The 27499-nt window shown below is 38.3% G+C and overlaps 1 protein-coding gene across 1 annotated transcript in view; it reads right to left on the bottom strand.

Moving 5' to 3' along the window:
* Window positions 1–10432: 10432 nt before the first annotated feature.
* pgbd5 (piggyBac transposable element derived 5) overlaps window positions 10433–27499 on the bottom strand; it is a 29975-nt gene continuing 12908 nt past the window's right edge. Inside the window, exons 4-7 of the mRNA XM_039784147.1 lie at window positions 22455–22629; window positions 19088–19285; window positions 17964–18069; window positions 10433–17756 (exon numbers count right to left, since the gene is read on the bottom strand). Of these exons, the coding sequence (XP_039640081.1) occupies window positions 17561–17756; window positions 17964–18069; window positions 19088–19285; window positions 22455–22629 (675 nt within the window). The 3' untranslated portion in view covers window positions 10433–17560. The remainder of the gene's footprint in view (window positions 17757–17963; window positions 18070–19087; window positions 19286–22454; window positions 22630–27499) is intronic.

Genomic DNA, 27499 nt, shown 5'->3' on the forward strand with positions numbered 1-27499 from the left:
GGATACATATACATAATTTACAGAGAGTGGGAGGAAGGTATCTTAGTTCTAGATACTCTATAGCACTACTTTTTAGATTTTTTCAGGGATTTTTGGTTCTGTCTTGTGCTCGTTGACGGCTATTTCCCTAGTTAGAAAAAAAGGGGCCCATGGTTAATTTCTGTAACCCAGCAGGTTGATCCCTCCTTGACATCAACATCATTATGTAGAGGTGACAGCTGATAATCAATACAGAGTCAGCACCAAACTATCGCACAGATTCAAAGGGGCCAGCAGAGAGTACCTCAGCTGAAATACACTCTCAGCAAAATAAAGATTTCATAATCTCTCATTTAAAAAATAAATACATGAAATACTTTACCCGGAGAGCAAAATATTCCTAAGCAGTTTCATCTGCTGCTTTAAAGGAACGAAGTCTTGTTTTATTCACAATCACGTTGTTTATATTAATGTACTTTTTCAAGATAAAATTCTTTGTCACTGCCTGACCACGTCAAACATAACAATGTAGTATCAGTTGTCAAGGAGTTTTAACATCACTCTGCAGTGACTAGTAAGAAAAATTATGACAAATCTGGCAAACCATAAACCAAGATAATAGTCTTAGTCACAGTTCCTGATAAAGGAATAATTTAACTACTTACTGTGTGTGCAACTCTTGCAGATATCTGTTATGATACCCTTGAGCCACCCAAAGCTACAGAATAGTTACTGCTTGGGAAGGTTCCTCTGCATGTAAAGTCAGTTCAAAGGACAAACCCATTAGGCTTCCCTCCAAATCAATCAAATCTTTGCACCTGCTAAACACTCAGGGTGACACCCTGCATTAGCCCTTAAGAGGATACAACAAAACTCTTTTGCTTTCACACATGAAGTGTGGAAGTGGAGGCTTTTTTGTGAGTTCTTATCATGATTTGTGAGAAGAGAAAAGGGTCTGCAGGCTATATATCGTCCATATATACATACACTTTATCAAAGATGTTTGCTTACAGTTAACTCCTTGAATATTGGACTGTGCTGAACGCCTCCCTGACCAAACAGCTGATAGTTTCCTCTTGTCTTCTCACATGTTTTATAGTTTCATGGTGGCTGGTGATGAAACACATGTGGTCGCTGTTCGGTTAGTCATATTGTCTTATTACTGGAAGCACACAGATTCAGTCCAATATGACAGTGAGCTGTGAGACTCAATCACTCAAATCAACAGTTACAAATCTTGACTGAAATGTAAATCTCTGTTGCATTCATTCAGTTTTTTGTGGGTGGACGATTTGGGTTTTGTGATCATGAAAACAAGCAACATATGCATTGGATATGCATATGGTCCCTTGTTTCTTTATGTTCAGTATTTTTTTCCAAATATTTTTTATGAACCACAGTCTTAATTTTCAGATTTCTAATTCCATGTTGAACCTTAGTACGCAGATGCTTTTGGTCATGAAACAGAGATGGAAATCACATTTTTCTCCTATTCTGTAACTGCACAACATTGCCTTGAGGCAACACATGGAAAAATCACAGTTTAGGAATATATAGGCTATGGAAATAAGATTTGTCTCAAAACCATCAGTTATGCTTCGTTTAGGATCCATGCACATGGTTGTCTTGATTTAAAAGTCTAATTGATCTCAACCTTTTCAGGCACAGCGCCACATGTGGCTCTGCTTTATATTTAGAAGTGTTCCCACCACAGAATGCCACATTACACCCACTTCACCTCCTCATTTGATTAATCAGAACCATGTCATCAGCCATCACATAGTGTAAAGCATCACATATTTATAATTTGGAGAGTGTGAGGGTCAAAAAGACTTTCTTTGACTGAGGGAAAATATATGCAGTTGAGGGTCGATGACTTGTCATGACACTGATGACTTAAACCTGGGGCTTAAGCCCCTGATTGTGCTTTCTTGTGTTATTCAAGGAATCAGTTAGTTTGGTTTCAATATAAATCTTCATGGAGAAACCTTTAGTTATTGTTGTAACAAAAACCCATAGTACAGACACTTATAAAATACAATAGTTGCATTGTTAAGTTATTTTTATTTTTTTAAGTATTTATTATACTGATCGCTCAATCTTTGGAAGATAAACTCCAAAATTTAAAGTCCCAACGAGACTATCTGACATACGTACCTTGATGTATTTCTATTGAAACATTATGCTCAGGCAGGACATAAATCAGACAGTATTTACAATTATGCACCAGTGGAAAACTGAGGTAGTTATGTTCCAGGAGAGGTGGAGGGTCAGGACTTGTGATGGTTTTATTGCTGGGAGTTTTTAATTCTCAGAATTGACCCATTGTTTTCCAGGAAGTAGAAAGCAAGGACATTTTGTCACACAAAAAATACAAAGCAATAAATGCATACGATGAGTTGTCTCATTTAATTTTATTGTAATTTATTGTAATTGTAATTATTGGTTTGCTTTTAATGTAAAGTCTACATATACGAGCCCTACTATAAATTAGTTTTTTGCAGTCATTACTAACTCAAACTGGTCACTCAGGTTTGTGCTTTGATTTGAACACTAACATTACTGGGACATGAATCATTTTCAACTTTATTACCAAGCTAAAGGAAATTAGGTTTGCTAAACACAGAGAAACACAACAATGACAATGACATCAATCCAGGAATCAAGCCCCATGTCAGGGGTTGGCATGTTCCCCCAGTCTGTGAGGGTTTCCAACACATGCAGGTTGCATGGATTATAAACTCCACTAACTAACTAACTAACTAACTTTAAAGCAAATTGAGGCCAATTTATAACATTGGGCTATATAAAACAATAAATAAACTTGACTTTACTCCTACTGCCTGTAGTAGAGTACGGGTTTATCTGTGTGTTAGCCCCATGATTAGCAATGTGAAAGGGTTTCTGCTGTTGAATACAAGGTAAACAATCATATAACATAGAAAAACGTCCCCAGAAAAGTAAATGTTTCAGTCAAAGTTGTGCTGACGATGGTCCTACATGTGAGACATTTACTTTCTCTTCACATTTCTCACACTTGAGGTTTAAGATGCTGATCATATGGCAACGTCTCCAGTTTGTTTTGCTAGCTGTAATAATGAGTATCATTATCATCATCTCATTTATTTATTAATTCATCTATGAACCTCATAAAGGCCCTTAACTTCCTGTATAGATACATAATACATAAATTAGTACAGTTACATAGAGATACATATCCATGATACTGATAAACCACATTATGACCAGTGATTGCGACAACAAATTAAGATGATGATGATAATGGTGATGTTTGCTATTGTTTGGTAACTGTAAAATGTATCGCCACATTTATAAATGCTCTTTTGCTCAGGGGAAAAGATTCAAATGGAAGGAAAAATGTTTCTATATGTAACAAACTGAGAGAATATGGTAATAATCACCCTTTGGTTGGACTGGTGACAACCCACCAACATGTACAACCTGTGTAGAGACACAGTTGGTAGCTTGAATATGTTTTAAAGGGTGCAAGTAAAAATGTTGGGGAACAGTGATTGAAGGAGAGTGCAAAAGAGTCTTTAATAAATAAAATTACTATGACATAAACCTAAAACCTTAATGAAGACAGTTAAACTACTAAGTTACTAAGTTAAAACATACTAAGCCCCCCCGACAATTTGCACTACCCTACCCCACCCATAATGTTCTATTTATTTATTTACAGATGTACATACTGTAATTACACCTATACATAGCTATATTCACTTCATACTATTCATCCTGCACATACACTTATTCTTACTACTCTTATAATGTTACCACAGTGCACATTCATTCAGTATATCCATATTTATTCTGTTTCTCTTATTATATATTTTGTTACAGTAATACACTGCATATATCTATATCGATTTTATTCTTACTACTAGTATAATGTCACTGCTACTAAATTGCACATATCTGCACATGTTGTTCATAAATTGTTCATATTACATAGCCATATTTATTCTGCTCTTGCAATATATTTCTTGTCCTGCCTATGCACCACCTGTCTATACTTGTATATCGCATTGCACTTTTCTGCTTTTTTTGCACTTCTGGTTGGACGCAAACTGCATTTCGCTGCCTTTGTACTACACTGCAAAATGACAATAAAGTTTAATCTAATCTAATCTAAACAACCTAAATTATCTTGATTTACATTAAAAAGACTTATCTATGGGCTTTTCCATTAGCTACAAGAGACTGCATGTATGTCAGACACACACACACACACACACACACACACACACACACACACACACACACACACACACACACACACACACACACACACACACACACACACACACACACACACACACTGAAAGACATGCAGTCTCTTGTAGATAACAGAAGAGCACACAATTATCTATGTGAATAGATGTTACATAATGAAAAGAAGTTCCTATTGCTTGTCCTCACCTGTTTGACCTGTTTGACCTGTTTGTGTGTGTGTGTGTGTGTGTGTGCGTGAGTACTACACACATCCAGGTTGTAAAGTTTTGTGGGTGGACAACCATGCTAGATCTGCTTCATGAAAATAATCAGCCTTCTCTTCCCCTTCTCATTATCCCCCTCCTTCCCTTCTCCTCTCTTCCGATGAGATAAAACATTATCCTATTATATGACGAAGGCCTCTCTCATGCCTGAATCCCCCTGCTGCAGCCAAAATATCCCCTAACACCTACACACAGTCACTGAACATATGACTGAAGCACACACACGTGTAAGGAGGCTAAGAATCACACATCCCCTACCTCGCTGCCCCCTCCTCCCTCTCCTTTCTCTCCCCTTTCTTCTTCAGCAGCTGCACGTCATTTTAACTGTTCTCTATGAAACCTGGTATTCATAACTGCTGGTCATGATTCCACCCTCGAGTCCTACTAACATCATAATAGTAATAGTTTAATCTGTATGGTCTTAAACCCTGTCCTATTGTTTAGATGTGACCTGAGTGGGAGACAAGAGGCTCCCTCAGCACAAACACACACACACACACACACACACACACACGCACACACACACACACACGAACACACACACACACACACACACACACACACACACACACACACACACACACACACACACACACACACACACACACACACACACACACTACAGCTGGGAGCCATTGTCTCCATGAAAAAGCAATGGTGAGTCTGACTTCTTGTAGCTCTATCTATCTATCTATCTATCTATCTATCTATCTATCTATCTATCTATCTATCTATCTATCTATCTATCTATCTATCTATTTACTATGCATGCAGAGAAAAGATAGTGAGTCATGGATTAGCAACCACCAGGAAACATGACAGAGAGGTGTTAGATCCCCTCATCCACACACACACACACACACACACACACACACACACACACACACACACACACACACACACACACACACACACACACACACACACACACACACACACACACACACGCCTGACTGGAAAAAGACTACATGCAGTCTGCAGAGTTTCTCAACACCTTTGTGTAAAGAACTCATTATTATAGAGAACTAATTAGTGTTATCCCTGCTGCCTGTGTCAAGAGTCCACTCACTGCCTTATCTAGACAGGTTTCTTAAAGGCTGTGTTCGTAAATTCATATTTCATGTCAAACTGATTAGCTGCCATTTTCCAAACAATTCTTCTCCAGGCACGTGTACAGGGCTGCAGCCAGAGTATAAATAGAAACGTACAGACTGTGGTTAATCATTGTACATATTCAGCTCATTTCTTTGACTTACATTTTGTTCTGATCACTTTGGTACTGTTATCGCAACTTTGTATGATACAATTTCACAACTCTTAGTACAAAACTCAAACAAATTTCTTGTACACTTGGTTGTGTAAACTTGTAACACAACCAGTCTTTCATTTACAGTTTTTATTTTCTATTGCTAAACAACAGAAAGCACAACTGAAGCCACATGTACAAAACTCTAACTACAGTCTGCACAGCAGCAGTTCATGTGGACCAAACTCTAGTTCGTTTTTCATTGTTTGAATACAGTTTTAAAAACTCCACACACTTATCCCATGACTTTAACCACAACGCGCACAACACTGTGGATTTCCAGCACTTTGTTCAAATGCTAACACACTGCTGTCAAAACTGTTAACCACACATTCAAAACAGAATAGATTTCAGTCTGGGGCCTATCAAACACTGCTGATTGGAATTTTAGCTGAAAGCCTAAACAGGTGTCTTGTATTAGACTAGTTAGTGAACATATATGGTCCTTATATTGAGAAAGCTCAGAAAGCCTTTTTTTTGTATACAGACACCAAATAAGAATGAAACAATTATACATTGTACCGTTTGAGAAATACAGGAAAAAGAGCAAAGCTACCAATATGTCCAGGTAAGATGTAAAAAAAATGTGAAAAACACTATATCTTTACAATAGTAAAACTGCATTCTTACTGTTTTTCAGAAAGTAATGGAGGTGAAAGCAATGGAAACACCACATTCATTTGTATTTAGAGATGATGCAGACATCCAATGTGATGAAGAAAACTTGCCACATGATGCTGGAGAGAGGCATGATTAGTCACACTATTCTTTGTTACTGTTATGTACCTTTAGGTTTTTTTTTTCCAGTAATTCCATAAATTACTAGAGACAAAATACTATATTAAAGCAAACTGCTGATTTTCATTCCTTCTTGTTTACCTTATGTAAAAATTGGTATATTACATAAAATATATATCTTTTCTTTAACGAAACTATTGAGTAGTGAGAAGTCACTCAAATTGTTCAAACTGTAAAGATGAAAAGTTTGTATGTTGTGTATTGGTGTTTGACGCTAGTGTGGTCTGAGTGACAGTGTGACAGTGTGTGTTATCTCAGTGAGGATTGTTCATAGTGTTTGGCTGCACTGAGCCTGTTTAGCCTGTGTGTTAAGAGTTGTGTTGCTGTGAATGAGTTTTGCAGCAGATGTGAACTGTTTAATTCAGGTGACTGTTGGTAGTGCAAACTGTAGTTTGAGTTTTGCACATGTGGCTTCAGTTGTGCCCGGTGTCGTTTAGCAATCAAAGAAACTGTAAAACTTTCCATTGTGGATTTATTTGGATTGTAAACATCTCTTACGACACAACCATTGATTAAATATATAATATAATGTTTGTGAAATGTCATGAGAACATATGGTTTACAGGACAAATACATACCCACCCGGACAAAAAAACTCACGTTGATAAAATTAGCCTTTCAAAAATGGATAATTGTGTGCAATGGTGCATCTTCCCACTCATGACACGACACTGACCTCACAAAGCAAAATATCAAAAGAAAACCATAAATATAATGATTACCCTGGTGTCGCTCAGAACGCTGATTACAACATAATGACATACCATAGAGGTGTGTGTGTGTGTGTGTGTGTGTGTGAGTGTGCAGAGTTAAGAGCTTGATTGAAAGAGTGTGGGCTGAGAATGTCATAACCTTGTACACATAGGATGGGTGGAGACTCCAGACATTGTGGAGACAGAGGTTATAAAATTGGGAAAGACATGTCTCACGAAACTCCATTGTTAGTCGGCTTTTACAGTATATTTCAGATGATTAATGTTTTACAATATCGCCATATGTCTGAGTGTTGTTTGCATGGAGATGGTGTGCTTATTGCTGATATTTATAGCACTGACATTACAAGTGGTGACTGAGGGGCTGATATAGAAATGTAGCAGTGACTGTAGAATACATCTTATGTCTTAACCGTCACTCAGCAATTACAGTTTTCTCCTGTCTTCATGTTGGTAAAATAGATTAGCTTGATCAAGACTACAAGCTGACATTTATTGCTCTCACAATACAGTAACATTGTTCCTAATACTCCAAGTGTTACTGGAGTTTTGACCCCTATCCAAGCACCTTGGAAATAGGTGACGTTGTGCCAGTAAATCCCACTCTTCATAATGCAACAAAAACTGTATTTCTCCTGTACGCTCTGATGAGGAAATGCATCTCTTGTTTTTTTAAAACTCAAACTGTACTCTTCACACAACAGTGAATATTTGTCTGAACAAGGATTTAAAGGAGTGTCAGGACATTAAAACAAGACAATATAAGCATTGCTGACATCTTATTAATCCAGCACTGTCCTTAAGTACAATCTTGAATTACTTGTACGTTACTTGAGTAACTCCATTTTTTTATATACTCCATAAGAGTATTTCTACACTGTGGTATTGCTACTTTTACTTAAGTGAAAAATTGGATGAAATACTTTTCCTGCCACTGTTTATTTGTAACTGGAACAGACAAACCCTCACTCTACTGGCAGATTGTTTTGCTTGTTTTACTGTAAAAAAAAACAACTATTTTGGGACTCTATGATATCCCGATAAGACGTGCAGTTATTTTGCAGTTCATCTTTCTGTCTGTTCCATTCATTGTCTGTCTCCATTGAGTTCAGCAGAGCTGCTTTATTGGCAGGATGCAGTGATCCCATATAGTGCAATGATAGGAGGTGACATAATCAATTCCACTTAGTGCAGATTATAACAATCAAATGAGCACCAATTAACTATTTACAATGTTAGCCAGTATTGATGCCCATTTCCCCTTATGTGTGACACTCAATCTGTCTGTCTGTCTGTCTGTCTGCTGGTCTCTCCACTGATCAGGCATCTCCTGTGCCTGTCTACCCGTGGGAGCTGTGTGGTGGTTGTGTGAGCACTGAAGACAAGCTGCAGCTCAGTGCTCAGCTGTTTGCTATTGTGTAACTTCTCCACAGGTCTCTCTGTTCTGTAAAAATCATTATAAGTTTTCCTTCAGGCATGAGAGAGAACAGAGCTGCCACTTAGGCCTGCTTCATTCTTCATCACTTGCTCTTCATTCTCTTCATTCTCTCTCGCTCGCACACACACACACACACACACACACACACACACACACACACACACACACACACACACACACACACACACACACACACACACACACACACACACACACACACACACACACACACACATACACACGCTGCTGCTCCAGCACACACAGTCAGAGGCAGAAATAATATTTTCACTAAAAAACTTCTTGCAGCTCTGCAGATGGGATAACATGCCACTATTTTTTTGCCAAGCCGCCTCTTCCTGGAGGTTGCTGTTTTTTTTAAAGATAATTTTTTCGGGGCTTATTTTTTTATTAGATAGTATAGACAAATAGGAAAGAGGGAGAGAGAGAGAGAGAATGATATGTAGAAAAGGGCCACAAGTCAGATTTGAAGCTGGGCCGCTAGAAATGACTCCCTACAGCATGCTCTACAAGAGGTCGCCCCAGAGGTTGCTGTTTAAGTTCAGAACTGTTTTTAGGAGGTGAGCCAGTCAGTCATCAATAAGGCGCAAAAAATATTTAATTATACAGTCTCACTTTGGTGCTTGGACCAATTATAATCCATTTATCCTCAGTGGATGATCAATATGCTGATGGTCAGAGTGACTTTACCATAATGTGTTTGAGAGAATTGTGATTTGCTGCCCTCTGCTGCTTTTCCCCCTCACATTACATCTATAGTTCAATTTATTGCTAATGTGTAACACAGCAATCTGTACAGACAAGCCCTTCTCTGTAGAGCCATCAGTTACAACATTATATCCCTCACTAATGGCTTGGACTACACTTATAATTTCCCTTACTGATCATATTATGTTCACTACAACAGTTATTAGCGATCCTTTTCTGCAGAAAAAAACCTGCTGGACTCAAGGACAAATAGCTTCTAATCTTTGTTAAATCACATAATTTTAGAACTGCATTTTCTTCTATATTTTAATCATCTTTATTTATATTGCATTACATTTTCTTTGTTTTATGTTTTTTTGTGTAGCACTTTCTAAGATATTTATTTTATAAGTGCTATATAAATTATTATTATAAGTATTATTATTATTGTTATAATAATAATAATTTAGTACTGTTTGTAGGTTTTCTTTTTTTTTTGCATTCTTAGCAGCCTCTAGAAATGGCCTGAGGTTGATGGTGGTCTTGGATTTGAATCCAGCCCAGGACCAGTGTCATTCTCTGTCCTATCTCTTTCCTATCTATTGTCAGTCAATCAACACCTAACCCTTGAAATGTTGTTTTCATACATTCTCTGCAAAGCAAAGTAGGAAGAGGAAATACATAAGTTCGCTCAAATATGTTGAAAGATGAGTGCTGAAAAATACAGGCTTATTCTATTATACCACTTCTGTTCTAAAAGCTGTTCTAAAAAGTTTTAAATGACCTTACAGAGACATTTGATTTTTTTGTAGAGAAACAGCAAACATTAATTTCTTACATGGTGACAGGCTGCCTTTATTTTGTCTTACTTTACTATTTTATTTACGTTTGGAATAAAAAATAAGGATTTCAGTGAAATACTGATGCTATAAACATTACATCTTATAATACTATGAAGACAGAAAACAATTTGTGTGATGAGTGAGTTTTGTTTATGTCATTATTTAGATCAGAGTCTCTGATTCAATACACAGTACCACCCACCTTTGCATCAACAATGGGATTTCCCCATGCTGTTTCTCCATGCAATGCAAGTCCAACACATTAAATACTTTCCATAATCACAATGGCATGACATGTGTACCAAACTTGAACATTTATTAGATACTGTGTGTGCAAAATGGTGGCAAATCTACAGAGCTTTAAGTATAGGCAAGACAGAACGCAGTGAGTTTTAGCTGGTGAAACGCTGTCAAGGTTTACACATAACATTTTTTATTAGCCACATGTAGCCCAGTTTTAACCTTGACAGCTTTTCAAACCAAAAGAAAAATGCTCACAGGGAAGCAGAGAGCGTAGTCACACACTTCACAACAACATCAGTCCTTGCCAGGAAGCATATCGTTATGAATGCACAAGTGACAGAGGGAGCTGTACACTGCAGAGGCAGTCATTTAAAATTCCATTCATTGGTCAAACAAGGTAAGAAATGGCATGATGACATCATTACCTAACAACAAATAAGCTACGCAGTGTACTGTTTCAGGTTAACTGACAGGTTTAGTTCCTTGAATGCTGAAGGCAAAATATATGCATCAAAGTCTTGGCAAACATCACATGGGCTTTTTGGCAGGCAATCATGAAGTAGAACAGTTCTCCAGGTTAACCAACAAGCAATCTCTACAGTAGCAGTGCAGATGCCTCCAGCACATAACAATAAAAACAACTTTTTTAATAGCGGTTGAACACAGAGTTCACACAGTAGTCTTGCATCTTGTGTGTGGATCATTTTGACCAATGAGGGACTGTGGAAGTTATCAAGGCGGGATGATGGTCAATAAAGGGGGATTTGGCATTTTCTTTTTGCTGAAGGGATGGTATTTTAACCATGTTTTGGGAGAACGTGGGAGCGTCTGTTGTGTTTTTCCAAGCGCATAGTTATACATTATTTCAGCCTTCCCTTGGGAGACTTATCATGTATAAAATAAATGGATAAATTGATCATAAAAGTGTGTTTTGCCATATGCAGAGAACAGTCAATACTGTTTTTTTAAGTTTTAGGGGAGAGGGTGTTGTAGTAGTGTTTTAGAAAAATAAATATAAACTCCATTCCCACCCCAATAATTTCCGTACAGTCCCTAACTATGAACAGGAGACGTGTATCTTTGAGTCTCCTTGCTGAATTAAAAGCTAACGTGGAAAGATAATGCATTGCACAGAAACTTCTTTTATAATCATAGAGGCTTAGTAAACACAGGCTCTGCACTCAAATCAAGAAAAGTAAAGTGAATCTGCGCCTTCCTAGTAACTTCCAATCATGTGCTACAGTGTAAGCTTCTCCAAATCTTCAAAGGAGCATCGAGTTTTTAATGAAGACACACATTTACATGACAACCCTTGTACAACTCATCACCACACATACTTTGAGAAAGTTATTTGGTCCAGTGTACACCAGTTATTTTTACACATATTATTCCACCCAAGGTTAACATTACATGCACATACACACAATTTTCTGGCGCTTCTGTGAAACTAGATAACACTTTAGCCCACAGTATTTAACATCCTGCAGCCATCATTACAAACCAGAATCCTATGAAGTGAAATTGTTGACTGCAGTTGGCTACCACCTGAACAGTTAAAGTTTGCTTTTGGTGCCTGGTCACATTAATATTTCTGACATTTTATCTGAAAAATTGTGAACTATGTGACCCTGCATGGTGTTCACTATTTGGTTGCTGAGCTCCTAACAACAACAACAAATCTAACTCTACTATTACTTGTACAGTGGTTTGATAGCACCCGATAAGGTCCATTTAGTGTATGTATATTATTTCAGTAAGTGAATATATTATATAGCAGTTAGTATTGAAGCCCTGAGGTCAGACATTTTTATTCTTTATCACATCCACAGTTAATGACTTAGCATATTAAATATCTTTACTCACTCTTATGACACACCTGCTGGATATAAACACAGACAGAATGCACAGAGATGGCATACTGGCACATACAGCAGACCACACACATCTTATATACACCACTGCATTTTGTTACCACAAAACAACTGACAGTGAGGGGGATTTACTGTATTTTATGGCATTTTTTTTGCAAGTTTGCAAGTGATTTGGGATTATCATATGTCTGACAAAACTGGATGAAAGACAAATGTTTATGTCATAGCGGTTGCACAGCACCCCGCTTCTTCCCATATTTAGTCCCATTTGCTCATCTGATAAAAACGAACGAGCATAAATGAAAGATATGAGACGTCTCTGCTCCTAGTAAAAGGACACAAGGTAGAAAATGGAGAGGAAAAACGTCCACACTGTTATAGTAAGTGACATAATGCAACAAGTCAGTGACATTTCTCTTCTGCCTTTCATATTGGCGGTTATAATTTGTTATAAGGCTATATTTGGTGATGGGATGTTCTGACTTTAGTGGGGCTCACCTCTTTTCTCCAAAATACAAACTAGGTTTCTACATAGTAGTTTACCCATGTAAACAAAAACATACATCACTGGGATCTGCTGTCATTTCTTCTGCCGTTATAATGTTTTATGAACAGGTAAAATTACCCAATACATAAGGAATTTTTATTTGGACATATTTATGTTTTTGAGATGTGTTAAAAACTCACATTAAAGGATGTAGTGTTGACTGCAGTGACACCACTTGTGTGAAAATGTGAAATATTACTTGAGGTGAAAAATTACAACAATGGACCAAGGGCATAGAGCTGCATAAAACATTTCCAGCATCTAAAACTCTACTGCAGAGGTGATAGATTTATTTCTCTAGTTTCTATTACTCACCATGGAGAACAGGATTTTGCCATATTCATTTAAAAAAAAAAAAAAATCTAATCTGTTCTAATTATTCACATTAACTACATTTCAGGACATCAACAACACTAAACCACGGCAATGAGAGTGGGAAAATGAGCAGAAAAGGCACTATAGAAATATCTGATTCATGGCTGGTCAATAGAGCCGGCTGGAAAGAATAATCACTTCAGAGATCAACCTGAGAATTTAAAATGAAGCCATGTTTCTGATCTACATGAGCTAAAACACAACCCTCTTCTGAACTAACTGAACAAAAGCATCATGGGGAGGATCCTCGGCCCTTCTCTTCTGATAGATAAAAAAGAGACGACGCTCAGCTCTCAGTCTGCAGTTGGAGTGATAACAATATTACCATATGGGCAGAAAAACTTGAGAACTACCACTTTTCCTTCCTCTTATACTCATATAATTAGTTGCTAACTAATTGTGGCCTTGCAGAGTCTCTGGTGCATAATTCCTTCTCATGCGTGGTCTGAGCCAAGCGATATAAACACTACAGACAACCTCTGCATATGTCACACACATCCTTTGCGGTCTAAAAGGTATATGTGTGACACGTGCTTCCATGAGCTGCAGATTGAATGCTCATTCACAGGTGCAGCTCTTTTTTCTATGTATGACAGACTGTAAAGGAAGTATTCCCCCCTAGGATACTCTTGACAGTTATATGTGCTTCACAATTTTCTGTGATGCAGTCCTGGGGTTATTTTGCTTTGAAGAGCTGGATTTTATTATTATCAACCTGCCTCATCCATTCCTGCTTCAGTCAGTGATGATCGCATCCATGCCCCTTACTCAGACTACAACATGCTTTGCAGGTACACACACATGTATCAAGGCTTCTGAGGTTAGTCTCAGTGGTAATTGGTTATACTTTCTATGTTATCATCGATATTTCAGGAAGCTACAACAATTCTTATATCAAATATCACTGATGTTGCAAGGGACATATGTTGGTTCAACATCTCAGTTCAGTCAGTTATTAATGGGAATATGAAAAATACACCATCAACCAAATATTGCAGTGATCGATATTGAGTAGATTTGCTGTAAAGAGCAACCAAACACCATCCTAAAATGTTGGCTTTTCTGACCTGCAGTGGGTTAACTTAACATCTCACCTTGCTGCAGTGATGTAGAAGTGCACTCCACCAGGGGCGTAGCACAAAATTCTGGGCCCTGTAGAAAGGCATTTTCTATGGGCCCCTCCCCGTATCCACAGCTATTCATTCTAGCATCTTTTTGGGCCCTCCTCACATGAGGGCCCTGGGTACTCAGTCCCCTTTTTCCCCCCAGTCCGACGCCCCTGCACTCCACTGTGACATCACTGGTGGGTGTGTTACAGAGCACACTTCTGACCACAACCAACATCAGAGGTGACTTAAAGGAAATCAGTAAAGAAACTGCTATTCAATGAGGCATTAAGTTACTCTTTAAAATGTTTCAAGAGGTTTTTTTTTTTTTAGTAGTGTGGAGTTTTATTTTCTTTATTACCAATATCGGACATATGCAGTGTAATGGGCAGGATGGATTTTTGGAATTGTTGCATGTGTTTTCATACGACCCAATCAATGTCATACTAAACGTGTGTGTAATTAGTCACTAATGAACATTGTATTAAAATCACGAGTTGATAACTACATGACATGACAGGGGTGCCTCCTAAGATTAACAGTGTTACTTCGAGGTGATTACACGACAAGAGCCACAATGACCACAACGATGCTTTGGATTAGTGAAAAAAAAAAAATCACAATCTTAAGTCTCAGTGACAGTGATTATTGACATACACTCAGTACAGTAATTTGTAAACAAAATATACACACACATACTGTACCTTGTACTCTGTATCTACAATGGAAATATTTTCTATTTTGGTTATAGTCATTCATTTTCAGTCTTATTTTCATTGGCGTATTTTTATATAATCCATTTCATTTATCCACGTATATTTACATAACTTATCTATTCATGATTTCCATATTTTTCTGAGAGCAGTGTGTACTATCATTGGGTTCATAATTAAAAGGATTATCTAGTAAACATGTTGCTAACTTTACAACTTTCCTCGAAGTGCAAGACTGTGTTGGGAGAAAGTGCATGAGTCCTGCCAGCGTTCCAATCATTCTACAACTCGACCAGCATAAAAGACCGTCATCTTACTCTATTCACACATCGAACCATGCTGACGGAGCAAGCACACAACAAAACCCTTCACTTAAAATCTTCACAACTTGATACAAGCATGACAATAACGTTGACTGCATAACATGTTAAGCAAAGCAAAGTGGACTGTAGAGTCCTCATTAAAGCTACAGACAGCAGTGTGGTAAAGTTATATGGTCAGAAGACAGTAAGTGCATTTTAATCAAATAAAAACTTCCATTGGCTGGACACGAGGTGGCAGGTCTAAATCTGTTGGCAAGAAATGTGCCACTGGAAGAAAAGAAACAAAACAAAATTTCCTTGCTTCTATTTCAGATGAGAAAGTATTAGATGAAATTGTCCGGTTCACTTCTGGAGTTCCTGATAAGATTTGGGCACCAATCTGAGCTGTTTATCTACATTAAGATTTGTTGCAACATTTGGTTTTCTGGGACATCTTATGAGCCACCAGTGAGTCCATCTTTCCTTCCTGTACCTAAATCTTGCCAAGCAATACTATCCAAACCCCTGCTGACTTGCCAAGATTGTACTCGTTGCTTAGCAACACTGGTTTACTTAACATTCAATCAAGCAGATTTTAAACTTGTGGTGCCCTGCAAAGCACAGATAAAACAGACAAATAAGATGAGTTTATCTGCCTTTGAAAGTGTTGGTGGTACAAAAGTAGGCTGCAGATTTGACGGCATTTATTGTTAGATTTATTTTTGTTAAAGACCCTGAAAAACCAATTTCATCAATCTGCTTCTTACTACGAGGAATGTAATCCTACATGAGCACAGCATTTTCTGCCAAAGTTGGAACAGTTTTGGTTATTTAACATTATGAGAAATGTATGGATTTATTTTTTTGTCTCTTGCTCACTGGTTTGAAGAGAGTGGGGTCATGTATTTCGGTACACCAATCATGATTTAAGAATTCTTAAATTAAGAAAAAACTGTTGTGGAATTGTTACTTTATGTTGTCAACAAATCTGATCAAACCACACAGTCCTGATGAAGCAGATTCGCTGAGTTTTTAAATGTTAACCTCTTGATAAAAAAATAAAAGAAAGAATGTTTTTTTTTTCTCCCAAACTGTAATTGTTGACTTTTTAATAATGCATATTTAACGTTGTAGAGAAATACTCAAAATTGGAAACCAAGTTTTCAGAGGCTGAAAGACATCTGAAAGAGTTGTTTTTTAAAAGTATTTTCTGGGCTCTTTTCAAATGGGAGGCTGTGAATGGGTGGCACACTGCTGTGTGTGGCTGTACATCACCCGACAGTCTTCCTCTAGCGAGTATGCAGCAACACGACACATCTGGGTCACAATAGCCGTACATTTACATCCTCAACGTCAACTCAACGTCGCACACACAAATGGCAGTTCCACTTCCTTAATACATACACACACACACACAAAAATGTTTCAAAACCCAACTGAAGCAGAAACCATATTCACACCGAACAAGAGAACATCACAATCCACATTCTTTATGCATGCAGCGTGTGAATACACCATCATCCTGGTTTACTAAGCTTTTGTTACAGGGTCCCAGGTGTTTTTGCAGAGTGTAAATATCGAGCTACATGTAGCCTGACGCGTTTGAACACACCCACGGGTAATTTCAGGCTCATATTGATAACTTCACTCTCTGATAAGACTCGAAGCTGACATCATTTAAGGGTAAATCCGTCCCGGTTTCATTGTTCTCGCCTGCATCTCTGCTTGTGAAATATCTCCTGCTGACAAATCCTTAGTAAAACTGTGTGGTTAAAAGTTGCAGTTGAGGCATGTGAACTGTCCCATGGCTCACGATTCTCTATTGTATAGTGTGCAGTCCTGTGTTAATGAATATTTACAGTACCACGAAAAACAACTAGAGGAAGAGAGACATGCCAGGCTTGGCACTGCTTCAGTATTATCACACAGACATAGACTGCAGAGTCCGTACAACTATAATGAAGTGTGAATGCATGTGTGGGGATTGTGTTAGTGTGTGTGCGTGTGTGTGCACGCGTGTGTGTGCACGCGTGTGTTTTTTTGTTGTGTGTGTGTGTGTGTGTGTGTGCGCGCTCCTGCTGTCCTCATCCTCCTCCTCCTCCTCACTGTGTGGGGGAGCAGTCGTCTAAATCCAGCAGCTCTCTGACCAGTCTCTCTCCAAACTGCGCTCGGCTGTAGCGTTTCACCGTGTAGGCGTCAGACATCTTGTAGAGGATGTACGCGTTGTTGATGGCGATGCTGATGCTCAACCAAAACACCTGCTGCCAGGTCTTGTTGGGCTTATGGAAGATAAAGTACCTGTGGGAGAAAAACAGCCACTTACTCCAGGGTTTATATTCAAATATATAAAATAAGATATAAAATATCTGAGCAGCACAACATTCTGGCAACAAGACTGTCAAAAACAGGATAATGGCACAACAAATTGTATGCTACATTAGACATTACTTTAAAGACGTCCTCATCAGGCTGGAATGGGACCATAAGCAGAAACAAAGTACATACTTGCTGTACTTGTCGTCATATTTGCAGATGTAACTGAGGTGCGCCGCAAAGGCCTCAACAGCCAAGGGACATGGGATCTCCCCGCTTTTCCTCTTAATGATGATACCTGCCACAAACACGCAAACCACAAAAGGAGAGTGAGAGACATACAGCAGATATCCCACTGAAGGGACTCATTTTCTCCAGATTCTGTGGTCACCTGGCCAACAAACAGACAAGGGAGAAGAAAACAAGCTCTCCTTTACATGAGGGAGGCTGCCCAGGTGCCATGTTAATATTTATTTTTTTATTGTTTGCTCACTGCAGGGCTGCTATAGTTAAATGGGCTTTTTTTCACAGCAGACAACAGGTGTAACTAATAACATTAACTATGGCTTTGTTCCATTTAAGTCCCAGTTAACTGTGACTGTGAGCCAGCATGCACAATCTGGAATGGAAACTCATTTTGGTCTCCTTTTTGTACAGAGTGAAGAACACTTGCAGCCAAACACACACACACACACACACACACACACACACACACACACACACACACACACACACACACACACACACACACACACACACACACACACACACACACACACACACACACACATACCCACGCACACACAGAGGGAAAAGAAAATCAATATTGGATAATAACAGTTTAACTGATCTGGGGCTTCGCTTCCACACTCTTCATTCAGAGTGATTCACACTGCAACCATTCAACTGGGTTCAAAACCTAACAAAACTGTTTCAACCAGAGTGGATTAGGCTATAAGAGGAGGGGAATATCATGATCCTGTTGCCTCCTGGAAATGGATTATCATGGATTAGAAGCTCTCATTGATTTTTCCTGACACGAATGCTTAACCATGTGCCAGTTTCACCTGATTGTAATGACAGTTAAGCTCATCTTATTCTCACTGAAAAACTCTGCGATAATGGCAAGACTTTTCAAATATTATGGCACATTTGTGGTTTCCTACATTCATGAATACATGCATTTTGTGCACTAATGTACTGTATATTGTGTGTACCATCTCCTGTCAGTACTAACATTCTTAAGATTTTTATAACTCAATGAGACAAATACACCTTTAGAGTTTTAGTTCTGGGTGCATCAGAGCAGCTTTTACCTTGTTTTGTTGGGGAATAGCCGTTGGTGAGAAACCTGAAGTGTCCCTTGTTGTACCAGCTGATCAGTGACATGCTGCCTTTCATCATTACTCGTGATTGGCCGCGCTGCGCTGGCGTGGAGCCGCAGACCAGCATGTTTTGTGGTAAGCCTGTACAGTCACTCTTCCTGGTGCTCAGCAGTCCACAGCAGTAGATATCTGGAGAACGATAAATACATGACATGTTAACATTTGCATAGATAACTCTGCAACAGAGAGACATTCTACTAGTATATACAATGATGTGAGAAATATACTGAGCAGGCACTTAATACCAGCTAAAGACGATTAGAAGATTGAAAAGAAAATGAATTAGCTGCCATTTTGATAATTGGTTAATCATTCAAGTTGTTGTTTTTTGTTTTGTTTTTCTTGTAAACATTGCAAAGATTTTCTGGTTGAAGCTTCAAATATGGATATTTGCTGGTTTTCTAAGTCTTCTATGATATTAAACAAAATGTTTTTCGCGTTTTGCATTGTTGGTTGGACAAAACGAGACATCTGAGTGTGTCAACTTGGGCTTTGGGGAATTGCAATGGCCATTTTTTTCTGATATTTTATACACCAAAACCATTAATCCATTAATTAAGAAAATAAACAACAGATTAATCAAAAAAAAATGAAATGAAGATAATTGATAGTTGCAGCCCTACTAACTTAAATGATACAAAGTTTTATCTTCAGCTGAAATGATTGGTGGAAATCAATTATTCAAATAATTTTTTAAGCAAAAATGCCCCAAATTGTTAGTTGCAGCCCTAGTTTCATCCCTGCAGTAACTCCTGAGCATTTATTGTGCTTTTCATGCATTCTGCTTCTGATATGAACCAAAACTCATTATCTCTCTCTCACAGCTCTACCACTTCTGTGCTTCTTCTTATGCCATTAATGTCTTTCGCTTTTTCTGTCTCCCCCCGTCATTTTCTTTACATGGATGAGCAGCAGTGAAACAATCATGTGGCTGACTGCTGCTCATTTGTTAATGTTCACAATTTGGAGAATGACTTCTATCTGTTAGTACAGTACACACAGTGTGTGTGTGTGTGTGTGTGTATGTGTCTGTATGTGTGTGCCTGTGTTTTCACAGTAAGTGCTGCTGAGGTAATTAACTCTGCTAATTAATCCAGCATGATACATTTGAAAGATACATTCCCGACAATAACTTCACAAGCTCAGAACTGAGTTTTTCCGGCTGAATGCCTCATAGTAGAGTTACCCAATTAGGATGAGAAAATATTGATTATATCTCCGGACTTGATTTTTCTTTACGCGGCTCTGCCCGGCTGAGTTTAAAATTTGCTCTTCTGTTATTGTTTAGTGAAAGAGCATTTGTGATAACGGGAATGTAAAAACCTTTCAATTTCCAAGATGTGCTGATGATATCGTCAAAGGAGCCTGATCTGTTTTGCTGAATATTTGTTCTCTGCCTTCACTGATTCACTCATTTTTAGCCTTTTATGGCAGGATGACATTGTTCCACATTTGCTATTATTACAAAAGAAGAAAGTAGGTCAGGGAAGAGAATTCAAATGTGACTCACTATAACCATAACAGGGTTATGCTTTCATAATAAATTATGCCTTTGGTATAATGAGCATGAGACTCAGAGCTCTGTGGAAACCTGCTTCAAAGACAGATTATCAGCATAATATTTTGCGCAATTTCCTCCAAAACTATTTCCTGCAGATCTTTTGCAACACCTTCTGATAAAATACCACATATTGAGAATATAAGCTATTAACAGTAGCTTGTTTGGATCTAGTTGTCAGGTGTAACAGGAAGTGCTGTTTTCTTTTATGTTTCCACCAAAGTGTCCACTAGGGGTGTGAGAAAAAATCAATACACTTGAGTATCACAATATTTTATTTTGCAATACTGTATCGATTTCTTTTTTTTTATTATTTTTTTTTGTTTACGTGCAAAAATATTCATGTAAGACAGTGGTTCATGTTTATGTTGTGTTCAAACTCCCTACTGCTAGATGGCTATGCTGAGACGCACCACTAGTGTCCTTACCTAACAGTGCCTAGCAGTGCCTGACTTTTTGCTAGAAGCTAACAATGTAGCTATGGCTGAACTTTGGCCTACTTTAATATATAAAATCATATAAAAATTTGCTCACTAAGAACCTGTGAACCACAATCCCAAACTGGCAGTTTGATTTTCTGTGTTCTGAATTGTTTACCTAAAGTAAACTTCTTTGACTTTTATGCACATCATGTCTTTTTTTAAATATTAGTTTTTTTTAAATTCTACTTTAAAAAAAATCCCAATATATCGCCTTACGCACAGTATCGAAATATATTTCAATATATTGAATTGTGACCCATGTATCGTGATACGTATGGTATCGCCAGATTCTTGCCAATACACAGCCCTAGTGTCCACTTTACCTTACCACTGATGTCTTGGGCTGTGACAAGACTAAACACGCCCTGCTGAATCTTCCATGATGTATTGTGCATGAGAGAAGACAATTAACTGTCTATTGCAGTGCATCCCGGCGCTGTTACGGTCGATGTTGGTTGAACAGCAAAAGAAACATCCATCTTAACAAGTCACTTTGTGTAAGATTTAGTCAATAAGAAGAAAACAAATTGTGATGTAATTCCACTTCTTTCCAGCGCAATCTTCCAGTCATGAATGTGAATATTTGGAAACCTGACAGAATAAGGCAACTTTGTGAATTAGTATACAATCACACTTGATTCTACAGCAATCTCAAAACACATTGATTTGTAGCAGGCAGATATGTCCCATCAGTGGCAAATGTTGTTTTTAGGAATAACATGTAGACAACATGGCCATTATTTGCAATGTTGAGCTTTATTCTTTGAGACATTTCTATCTTGTTTTAGAAACAAGTAGGACTTACATGAGTACAGTCAGTCTACCAGCCCTATGTTTTCATCAACATATGACAGAGGCTTGCTGCTTGTGCTTTACACATTCCCCATGTGGCTAAAGATGTTTTACTTGGGGAGTAAAGACAGATGACGAAAATAAAATGAGTCATTGTAGCTTCATACTGTAGTGCTGTGAAGTCTTATTTGAAGGTGAAATGCAACAGACTGTCTACCTCTCTGTGCTGTTAAACCTGAAGATGCATTCATCACAACATGACTCCAAACAAATAAACAATGCAAAAAGGGAGGAAGATGAGATGAGGAGAGAGACTACAATCTGTAGCAGAAAAGGAAGAGCATGAGAGATGACAGAAGAGAAGCAGGAAGATAGAAAAAGAAAAGTTTGTATTTATTTAGGCAGCATGAGAGAGACAGACCAATGCAGTAGATAGTATATCTACTGTTGCAACTTTTTTGTGTACCTTGTTTGCTGAATTCAGTGAAGAGGCTGAGGCTAGTGATGGACGGCCCGGTGAAGATGATGCTGTTCTTGCCGGAGATGTTCTGGCAGAGCTGCTTGGCCACAAGGCTGTGGAGCTGAGGTTTGTTCTTCAAGGTGGCCAGAGCGTCTGTGCCCTCCTTCAGATGGACTGAGATCTGCAGCATGGGCAGAAAGATACATGACATATAGATAAAACAGATATAGAACCAGCAAACTTCAATTTTAAGTACCACTTTATTGTCCTCTAGGTTAGAAAATCCTGCAGCTACTACATAAGTCTTAACTCTCTACAATTTTGTGATGGAACAGCAAGTTGACGATTTTGTTTTTCTTAAAGTTTTACCAGTAGAGGCTACATATTTTTCCTTAAGTGGCCCGAGAGAAAAGTCCATATACTGTAGTTGCTGAAATCAACATCCAATGCGTTTGGGAGATTTCATAGTAATATGCCGATAACATTTATGGGAAATTAGGGGTGGGAGGAAAAAATCGATACAGCATAATATCACGATTTCCGTGGCAATACAGTATCAATACACAGACGCTAAGTATCGATCTATGTGTTGGTCAGTTTGTCTGCTTGACACTCCCATTTTGCAGCAATAAAATTTAAGTGACATGAATTGCAATATGTTTAAAATTGGAATAATATTGTATTGTGACATAAGTATCGTGATTATATCGTATCGTGAGGCCTCTGGTGATTCCCACCACTATGGGAAATATGTCAGGTTAAAATATACCAGCAGCGACCATAAACTGCAACAGCCCTGGTTAAATTCAGACAGGGACCTTTGATGCATGGCATTCCCCCTTTCTTTCTCTCCCCTCATTTCCTTCTCTCTACTGTTAACACTCTCATATAAGGCATAAAATGGCCCCCAAAAATACAGTAAAAATCACATTTGGGCCTGATGTTCGTGCAAGAAGAAAGCTCATAAAGTGTTAAACATTAAAAGAATTCATCTTCTGGAGAAAATGCATGTGCTGAGTAGATTTCATGGTAATCTGCCAAATATAAAAGAATATTATTTTAATTTAGGCCCTAACCTTTGAAAATGTCACAAAATATCTGTAATCTCCAAATAATTGGCAGAAATGTTTTAGGAGCGCCCACTGGGACTGTGAATATGAATATTTCATGACAATCTGGCCAGTTGCTGTTGAGATATGGTGCTCTGGATCAAGGTGGACTGAGTCGTGCTCCTTAGCTCAACACACTGGTACACAATGCCCTTGAAGATACAAGTCTCAAAAGAAATATGTCCACTGTCCTTCTTGCACTTATATTCCTGCTGTTGTTCACGAGCTGAACGGCATGAGCCTGATCAGCCAGCATCTATGCCAGGCCTTTGGCTATTACGCTAAGTGGTCAGTCCATGCTTCTGTGTGTTTGTGTATCCCTGTGTAGTGCACTGGCTAATGGAATCTCATTGATTCACTCCATTAACTTGTTTTATTTCTTAGATTTTTTTCTCTCTCCCTCGACACAATTCATTTAAAGAGAGAAGATCTCAGTGCAGACACACATCAGCAGACTGGTAAAGACTGAGTGACTGCCAAATGGCCACACTCAGTGTCAATGTTAATGCTTACTGTTTTTGTTAAATGGATGGGATAATGGGATATAGCTTTAAATGACAGAGTATGTGATGCTTCTTGCACACAACTTGTTTTACGCTGGAGATTTGGGATTACAAGAAAAAATATGAATTAATTTTATTCCATATAAACCAATGATAACAAAAGCAGAAGAAAAAGGCAAATTAAAATTCTGTTGGTGGATGGTCCCCTCTCCTCTAATATAATTCTGGACTACATCCAGGCTAAAGAAGGAAACATTTTCCCTGCAGCATACTGCATATCCATCAATGTATGGGGTCTCTGCAGTTAAAAATGTCTTTTTCTTTACAATGTTGTATTATTTTTGCTGTAGCCTAGTTAAGTTTGTAAATCTCAAACCTGAAAAACAATTATAGCATGCTTTACTGGCCTTCTTTGTTTATTCTGTTTCTGATATCATGTCAGTATTATACTGTATACTGTAGTGGACTGAATTGGGTGTTGCTTTTAAAAAAAATGAAAGATTATAAGATTCTTCCCATTGCGCCTCCAATGCAAGTGATGGAGGAAAGAATTCACAGTCCTCATTCTGCTAAAACTTAAAAGTTTATCTTTAGTTAAAATGAGGCTTCAGCAGTCGGAGACTAGACTAGATGAGATTTAACTGTTAAAGGGGTTATCTTTTAAAGTTACAGCCTTTTAACTACAAAAATCTCCCTCCACACAGAAACTCAAACAGGGATTTCTGTTCTAAAAAGACTAACTCTAAAAGACAACCACTTGCATTGACTAACTTAACACTGCTGAAACCTCAGCTTCAGATAAACTTTTAAATGTACTGTTTTTTGCCCAGAACAAGGACTATGGATTTTGTCCCCCATTACTTTACAGACATAAAAAAGTGAACTTGGCCTTCAAGGTTAGGGGTAGCCATGTACTACATGATGTACAAACTACTTACGATTATAAAAGGGTTGGTTGACCCCAAAACACACGTTCTCACTCAGTGGCGGTTTCTCTAGGAGGCCAAAGGAAGCCTGGCCTCCCCATAAAAATATAAAACATAATTTAAAATATAAAATATATATTTTTTTTAATAAAATTAAAAAAATAATAATTTTACGATAAATGTTATAATTTAAAATTACGTTTTATATTTTTAACCGTAGGAATTATAAATTTACGGTTGTGTCTTTTACTGATTTTGTAATTTCCCTTATCAAAACACATTATCATTTTCTTCAGAGCGAAACAGCGCCCCTCTGTCACTGCGTGCGTGGTGCAGTCCTGTCTGTGCTCTGTCTAGTGGCCAGTAAAATGCTACGAACGCTCAAAGGAGGCCTCCTTTCCTGGCCTCCTTTAGAGAAAAAAAATTATATTTTCAGCCAATCAGATTGAGGCTAGGTTTGACCGAGCTCGACATTGAATGGTCAATTCATCATAAATAAAAAAACCAGGGAAGCCAGGTTCAACCTGGCTTCTCACCAATCACATGCCTCAGACAGATGGGTAACTATGGTAACAGTACAGCAGCGGTGCCGTCCGGTGTCAACTGAGCTAACAGTCAGTTAACAGCAAGTTTACACAATGAATGGCACAAAGCGCTTTTTGATTTTCTTTATTGATTAACCACAAGCTAAAAAAGCGTAAAAGAGCGGAGGCAGAAAACTCAGCAACTAACTGAATGAAGTAGCGACCCTGCTAGCAACAGACGACGAGGGAGCTAATCTTGTAAACCAAGCTAGCAGCATCAGGGTAGCCGCAGAGGGAACATCAACGTCAGCTCAGTGCTGTCAGCCTCGGGGTCACACTTTTCCTGGTGCACGTTTTGGAGATGAGGATTTATTTTTAGTGTTATGACTGCAACACAAGGTAATAATGCTGGTTTATTATTATTATGCTGCCGCCGTGCAGTAAATTGGCATGATTTATCAACTGTTCAGTAACAGTTCAACTGGAATTTAATACGAATTATTGGAGATAATTGTGTTTTTTACACTCGTGTAAAGCCTAGCGTACGTATTGACCAGAATGAGGTCATACCGATTTTTAATTATCCTACCGTATTGTTATAAAATTATTAGGCCCAGCTTAACACGCAGGCCCAATATCTTTATGCCTGTAATTTGCTATTGCTGTGCTACAAAAACTTAAGGCTGCATTTCTCTATTTCATTTCAGTGTTCAAATCAGTCAGTCCTGACATACTTTGATTTGATTTAATATGATTCAGTGATGTGTTACCCTTGTGTTTTGTGGCTCAGTGTTTGAGCTTGTAGTAGGCCTATTCTTTACCATTGCCATAGCTTTGTGCCTATATCCTGCGTTACCCGTGCCTAGTTTGTTCTGTCTTGGATTTTGGACTTTATTCATGTTTTAGTTTTTTCGCTTGTTGAGCGTGTACCTGTGTTCCAGTTTTAGTACCGAAGCCATACTGTTTTGACACCACAAAGTGTCTTTGTTTTAATAAATAGAGATATTTTGTCTTCATCTTGACAGTATATGACAGAAATTTTACTTGGTTGAATAGCGATAACGGTCTATTATTTCCCGGTGTTTGGGGATCAGTAGCCCACGGCAGGCTAATTACGGTCTTGGATAGGCTATTTATATGAATTGAATCTCTATACAGTTCAATAAATTGTGATGGATGCAGTTTGGTGTGTGGTGGTTGACTGTGGCTGAAAACTTCACTCTGGAAAATTTGTCAGCACCCCCAATTCAAAATATGTTCCCACGATGGTGCAAGCTGTCGCCGAGTTTGACACAACGCTAGCAGGGCGCCTAGCATCAGCTACAACATTTACGGATGTGTCAAAGACAATTCAGAATTACATAATAGAGAGCGCTGCTCATGTTATTGAGGAAGAAATAGATAAAGAAATAAACACAGCGTCATTCATAGCAGTGGAAGTGGATGACACCACAGACATATCATGCAAGTGCCAATTGACGGTCATTATCCGCTACGTAAATAAAAAGGGAATATGTGAGCGGTTTCTTGGTTTCTTTGATGTTAGCCTTGAACGAGATGCTGAAGCCATAACTGCTGTGGTGATGCGGGCACTTGCCAACTACAATCCTGAAACAAAGCTCATTTGTCAGACGATGGAGCAAGTATACATACTAAGCTCACTGGCTTCCTCGGTCAAATTTGCCACGCACCGCCACTGTTCTCACTTGGAACTGGAATTATGTTCAACCAAAGAAAGAAAAGTCCCTCTGAAAATAGTGATGTGATGACTCTGAGAAACAGGGACACTGTTTCTGGAAAGACATGTTGAATTTTTTATGTATACGTTTCATCTCTAAGAGCACCACAAACATAGCTACCTTCAATTCCATTGTATTGGGGTAGAGGTAGAAATCTTAGAGAGAGATATCTCAAAATCTTTGTCAAAGAAGTCTAGCTGCAAAGCTAGATACCACTGGAGGTAAGTTACGCATTATGTCAGTGAAGTTC

Source organism: Perca fluviatilis, chromosome 19 (assembly GCF_010015445.1).
Source record: "Perca fluviatilis chromosome 19, GENO_Pfluv_1.0, whole genome shotgun sequence".
Taxonomy (NCBI): domain Eukaryota; kingdom Metazoa; phylum Chordata; class Actinopteri; order Perciformes; family Percidae; genus Perca; species Perca fluviatilis.